General features: G+C 41.0%; 1 protein-coding gene and 1 long non-coding RNA gene across 2 annotated transcripts in view; both read right to left on the reverse strand.

The window, feature by feature from the left end:
- Positions 1–821, reverse strand: part of phf12 (PHD finger protein 12) — a 26,821-nt gene extending 26,000 nt beyond the window's left edge. Inside the window, exon 1 of the mRNA XM_015387944.1 lies at positions 795–821. Coding sequence (XP_015243430.1) covers positions 795–821 — 27 coding nt within the window. The remainder of the gene's footprint in view (positions 1–794) is intronic.
- A 515-nt stretch (positions 822–1,336) lies between these two features.
- LOC107093117 lies at positions 1,337–2,366 on the reverse strand. The gene is made up of 2 exons (XR_001481606.1): positions 1,678–2,366; positions 1,337–1,380 (listed from the first exon to the last, which is right to left on the reverse strand). It is a non-coding gene; the product is annotated as an uncharacterized LOC107093117 (long non-coding RNA).
- Positions 2,367–6,866: the final 4,500 nt, after the last annotated feature.

Here is a 6,866-nt window from a genome sequence, read left to right on the forward strand (position 1 = left end):
AGATTTAATGCAATTTAAAGATTTACTTATGTATTCAACAGGGACAGTGTACATTAATAACCATTCCTGAAAATGCACCACAATTAGCCAAAGGTTATTTTTCATCTGTTGTTCCTGGACAGATCTTAAAACTGTCTACCTATAAACACAACAGTAAGAATTTAACAGTGAAAAATAAAAATATAAAAAGAAATAAAAATTATTTGACACATTTCTCAATTTGTCTGATTTTTTTATTTTGAAAGTCTGCTTCACCAAATAGTTTATGTTTTTGACACAAAGTTCCTAAAGGAGTGGAATTGTTACCTCAATGCAAATGCTATTGTGGGAATTATGTCGCTGTTATGGACAGTGTTAATATTTCTATAATATAAAGAAAACACTTTCAAACAGTTTTAAGGGTTTATGTAACTGAATAAAAGCAGTTCCTTTGACTCCATCTCATGGCCGCATAACTGTACTGCATAAAAACACCGCTGCTCATTGGAGCCTGCTTCCACTCAAACTACAGATACCTTAATGCTCTACAACCAGTAGAGTAGTAAAATCCATCCATTTAACACACAGCAGATCAATACATCAAATACAAAGACTGAATGACAAGGAGGCAGGTTACTGTTGATACGAAAAGATGTTGGTGAAAGAAACTGAGCTGAACTCAGGATGGAAAAACACAATTATCATCGGACTAACAGGACTATCCTAACGTCTGAAAATGCTTCTTTTAGCTCATTTACTGACTTTTCATCCGTCGGTGTCGAACAGTGCCGCTAGTTACTAAGATGGCGCTTGACCGGGGACAAAAAGCTGGAGTACGCCATATTGTAAACATGAGCACAGTGAACACCATTTTTAGCAACACAGCCTATACAGACTGTAGCAGCCGCGGCGGCAGCAGCTAGTGAGCTAATGCTGCCCCCAACTGGACGAAAGAAGCACCTACAACATTCTTACAAGCCTTTTAATCATATCATTTATCCTACATTAGATTGAATGCATGCCTAATTTAAGCTTCGAGATTCCCCAACAGGATGTAATAATGAAGCTTAAACATCAGCATTTCCCAGTGAATAAGAGAATGTGTTAATAATGTCAATGCTATAGCCGTACAGGAGGCGGTATGGTCGCAAAGGTTTTTTGTTTTGTTTACCGTGAACCAATTTAACACGCTTTCATGTTATGTGTCTCTGTTACTCACCAGCACTGTAAATGAAAAGCAGCTGGGCAGTGGTCGCAGCACAGCAGATCTCCCCCCTCACGGCAGCTATCGCAGGTGTCGTGGTTTGTGGCCCTACCGCTTCTCCGAACGTCTCTTACAAGCTTCCGACTCTTTTTCTCAACATCTTCTGACTTCGGAGGTGCCAACAGAGTTTGGATTTGCTGTCAAATAGATCCCCACCCCCAAAAAACACAATAAATGCACATGCAAATACAAAACAGTCGGAAATGATAGTACCGAGTACCATAAGAAACAGTGAATGGTGCGCGACAAGCAGAGTCAATTTGTGGCCTCTATACCGATTCCCATATACAGACCTTACTGGGAGATCGACATGCTCGACAAAAAACTTGTCGAACCACAATCTTATTTATAATAACCAGAAATCGGTAGCAGAAGAAAACAGAATATAAGCATCGCTGTAGTTCTACTGAGGCCTTCTAGCTTAACAACCTTACCTCCATCAAGCCTCCAGAGGTATCCAAATCGTACACAATCGTCGGCGTCTCCATTTTGTTCCACATTCATCCAGAAGCAACCTCGAAAAAAATAAAAACAAATGGTGGAGCCAAAATCCTTGGGGGAACCCTCTGGTGAACGTAGAGCCAAACGAAAAGTTTAACCCCAATTGCTTAGGTTGCTAAGAGAGCGCTAGCTAGCCAGCTACCTACTGGGACTAGACAGCCAGTCAAGGTTGAGAAGCTAACGGGCTCGTTAGCTTCAGTTGTCGGCTCAAACTAAAACGGCAAAAAAGAACGATAATATCGCTATAAACGCTTATGTTCCAAAGCAGCTGCAAACTATAGACGTATAGACAAGTAATCCAATATTCTACCACCAGTCGACTCTTGCTCATCGTGACAAAAATCTTCTGCGGCCTAGCTGGCAAGGAAAGACTCTTTTTTCTGCTTTAGCGAAAAAACAGTCCAGTAGACCTGCAAACCCATCCTGTTCCATTGTCTAAAGAAAACAGAACTTCAAATATGTGTAAATGTAAGGTTTGCTATCCAATATCCGGATCCGAGGAGGTTGACAAAGTGTAATCCACAGTCCGGAGATGTAAAGATGCAAATATTAGTTGATGTTATTGTTGTGAAAAGGCTGTGCATCTACACTGCCTGCTAACAACATCCTCTTCCAGTTGGCGCAATCGCGAACCGCTGGCTGCGCATGCGCACATTAAAGAATGCAGATGTTTTTCTTTACATATCTTAACATTCAAAATAAATCTTTTTTGTCACTCGCTTTGTGACGAATTTGTTGTTGTAGTCTAATTAGATTAATTAATTGAATGTGTTGACTTTTAAATTAAATAGTTTCAATGTCACTACTGTATGAAGTTTATTTTGTTTGAAAACTATTTGTGGATTGTATGTGTGAATTTGAAGCTGTAGAGAGAGTTTTGTATTTGTAGAATCAAAAAAATCCACACTTTTTTCTTTATACCTGCACATAAAAAAACTAATAATGTAAGACGTTTTTGATGTGCAACTTGTAGAACAGAAGTTGTTTACTTGTACTAAAAATGTGAACATAAAAAAAAAAGTACTTTTTGTATTTTCTTTACATTCTACAAATACAAACCTTAGACTGTAACTCTCTCTATAACTTCAAATTCACACCTACAATGCAAATTGTTTTCAGATTCTAGGTTCAGAAATCTGGAAACTCCCTAAATAAATTGTAATCTTTTATCACACAAGCATTTTTCTAGCCTAGTTTGTGCTTTGTGAATTTAGAAATTGACTGTAAATATACCTCTTAAATGTCGTGGCAGGTGGCAAAACTGGACCTCTTTATTAAAATACGTTTGGAATCTCTTACACATATAGAATTAAAAAATAAATAAATAAATAAAAAACAATAAGAAAATAATAGTTTGACTTTCTTTTCTAAGAATCAAAAACATTTTTAGGTATAGACCAGGGGTCTGCAACCTTTCATATCCAAAGAGCCGTTTTGCCCAGAGTACGACCAAATAAAAGTTGTTTAGAGCCGCAATTAATAACATGACTTTTTCTAGAAAACCTTTTTTTTTTAAAAGCTTGTATAGCAAATTAGTTGTTGCCATCTCAAACAACAAATTCATATATTTTTAATGTTAAAGCATATAATACTCCAGCTAATTCATAGAGAAATGTCTCTGAAAATATATTTCTGTTTCTTTTAAACCCATTCTCTTCCATCTTATAAAAAACGCTAAAGCTATTGATACCGGTATATATTATAGTAAATTATTTAGCTCTTTATATACATTTTAGCCAGTATTAAGAGCCGGTGGAGAGTGTCCAAAGAGCCATATGTGGCTCCGGAGCCGCAGGTTGCAGACCCCTGGTATAGACTAACCAATGAAATACTGTTCCACTTTAAAGGTATAGTGGAGGATTTTTGTGAATTTTTGAAAAGACCCTCCCTCTCCAATTAAAAAAAAATAAACCACATGAACAACCCTGTACCTGAGAGGGAACGCCTATTAAACGCGTGCTATGGGAACAGAGCGTGCACGAGGAGAAATGGGCTTGTGCACGCTCTGTTCCCATAGCTCATACAAGCTTACTGTGCCCGAATGTCACCCCTAAACCCTAAATCCCTCAATCACTATATAGAGCAGGGACTATATAGTGGACTTTATACTGAACTCAGTTAACTGACTGTTCGGACAGATAATCTCTGCTTTGTTCTCTCCGTTGGTCACATAACTTCTCCACTGCGTGGGGTCTGTGCCATCTTTGTTATTAGTCTCTGCTGTCAGGTAGCAACAGCCTAAGAAGAATTTTGCTGTGGCAGTAAGTCCCATAATGCTTTGCCAGGAGAGCTCTCTCTCTTTCTTTTCTTCTTATACACTTCGTAGACACTTTTTCTCTTATAAACTTTGGCCATTTTCAAAGAACCGCGGTGAGAAAAGTGAGATTCAATGGCTGTCTAAAACCGTAGCTCACCGCAGATATTCACCTGAAAGTGTGCATGTGCAGAAAAAGATAGCTAACGAGATAAGTACGTAGGACGGCCTTACATAAACATATCACCAGAATGATTGACAGTTAGGAGGACCACTTATTTAGATGATCCACTTGGGAATAGATCGTCCTTTATATTTTTAATAAGTACCCAGCAGAGTTTAAAAAAAAACACTCGGATCACTCTGGACAACATCGTCACTCTCAGTCCACTTTGGAGAAGGATAGCCGCCGCAACAGAGCAAAGAAAAATTTTAACCCCACAATCTCCATTCCTGTCTGCCTTAGATTTATTGAACATTTTGGAAGAGCTGGAGGGAAATGATCAGGCTGCCGTTGCTCACCTTTTTGGTAAGCCACCTCCACCTCGACCTCAACTATTTACTTCACCGGCAGCTGCTGCCTGTTCTGCCTCTCCTTCATCAGTTCCATCCACTACTGGATTCCACCTCCTTGACCAACAGCTAGTCTCAAACATAAGAAAACTCAAACCAGGTCCTAATATCACACCTTCCGGCAGTCAGAGCTCCACATCTCGAGGAGTCCCAGTTATAGAACTTCTTTTATGGGGAAAGGGAAGACCTTTTCCCTTTCCTGCCATCTCCATCAGCTCCCCGCCAGCCAGTAGATCCCAAGCCAGAGCCCTTTAGCGGACCAGATCCTCAGCCAGAGCCCTTTAGCGGACCAGATCCTTAGCCAGAGCCCTTTAGCGGGTCAGATCCCAAGCCAGATCCGGAGCCTTTTAGTGGGCCAGATCCCGAGCCAAAGCCTTTTAGCGGGCCAGATCCCGAGCCAAAGCCCTTTAGCGGGTCAGATCCCGAGCCAGAGCCCTTTAGCGGGCCCGATCCTGAGCCCTTTTGTGGGCCAGTCCCCCTAGTGCCGGAGCCCATTTGCGGGCCAGTCCCCCTAGTGCCAGAGCCCAGTAGCGAGCCAGTCCCCGAACCAGAACCCCCTAGCATGCCAGTCACCCAACTAGAACCAATGAGCATCTCCCCTCCTTGTTTCGTGCCCTCCTCCCTGGTTCCCCCTCCGTCCACCCTGGGTGGGTTGCTTTGTGTTTTTAACTTTTTTTTGTTTTGTGCCCTCCTTCCTGGTTCCCCCTCCGCCTATCCTGTGTGGCTTGTTTTTGTTTTCGGACATTTTAGGGCATCTAGAATCCGCCATCAAGTGGGGGGTACTGTTATGGTCTTGGATCTGTTAAGGGAGAAAGCCGTTATTTATTGTTTTTTTTTTTTTGCATTGGGCCCTTGATTTTACGTTATCACATCATGTTCTGACCCATATGAGTTTTGTGTCATTTGGAGATGTTCTGAAGGTATTCTGTTAGGTTATATCCAAGTAACGTCTTCCTATGGGCAACGAGTTGAAGGCACAAACTAAACTGTTCACAATTTATCATTTATGGCATTTTTGGCATCCCAGCATTCATAACATGTAGGCGAATTACTGTCCCCCAGACATCCGCGGTTAGATTTTTTCTACTTTAATAACTGTCTTTTTATTGAGTTTTCCTTTTATACATACAGTTTGTAAATACAAAAAAACATTTATCCAGCAAAGATAGACATAAAATATACAGAAAAATCAATCCCTACAAGAAAATCCCATTTAGCCCACCCAGGTCACTACCAAGAGGTCAACGCACTACTTTCCTATCCCTGACTGAAACAGAACACATTTTATTAAATCTAATAAACCTTTTTAATCCGGAGCATTATTGTAAGTTTTGGAATGAGTCAAGAAAGGGCCCCCATATTTCTTCAATTTACCAGTTGAATGTCGAATAGAACACCTAATTTTTTCCAGTTTCAGACACGACATGAGGTCACATAACCACTGCTTGTGAGTTGGAAGAGCCACACCCTTCCACCTGGTCAGAACTGTGCGCCTCGGTCAGAACAGTGAACAGCTTGCCATTGCCTGTTGTTTAGAGGCTGATAAAGGCAACCCCTCACCACTAAAACCAAACAGAGCCAGGAGACGGCCAGGTGTTACCACCACTCCCGCCAACCTGGACATTGTATGAAAAAAATTCCATGGTCTCTCCCAGTGTCTGGACCCCCGGGGGGAGAACATAGAAAAGGTAGGTAAGTCCTAGCACCACAACACTTTTTTTGCACTCACTTCTAACAGACTTTACACTAACTTTTGCTGAAGTTTCTAAACAGTAACCCTTGCTTACTCTAAACATCAATTCTCTTTTCCACAGACAACCACCCCACTTGTTAATGGAGAGCAGCTGTGGAGAGCCTGGAGCAAAAGGCTACATGCTAGCTATTAAAACACACAATAAATATTCAATAAACATTTTAAAAACCTTGTGTGCAAATTGTTCTTTAAGTACAAATCTATTCTTAAACTGCAGTGCTAAATAAAGTGTCCTAGTGCTAACCAAGCTAGTTTTTAATAAAGTGCAAAGGCCCCTTTAAAGCTACAGTGTGTAATTTTTAGCGACATCTAACGTTCAGACTGCAAACCGCAGCAACATGAACATCTCCCCCCCACCGCTTCTCCCCCCAACAGTACGGCGAGCGTTACGGGACAAAATGTCTTCCACGACATCCGCATCGCCTACCTTCTCAAGTGATGAGGTTTGTTTACATAGATAATTTGAATACTGCCATCTATTGTTCAGTACCGTCTCAGTTCATCTCTCTCAACTTGCCGTAGTTACTTTCGAGCGTAATGGG

Source organism: Cyprinodon variegatus, unplaced genomic scaffold, assembly GCF_000732505.1.
Source record: "Cyprinodon variegatus isolate N-32 unplaced genomic scaffold, C_variegatus-1.0 Scaffold408, whole genome shotgun sequence".
Taxonomy (NCBI): domain Eukaryota; kingdom Metazoa; phylum Chordata; class Actinopteri; order Cyprinodontiformes; family Cyprinodontidae; genus Cyprinodon; species Cyprinodon variegatus.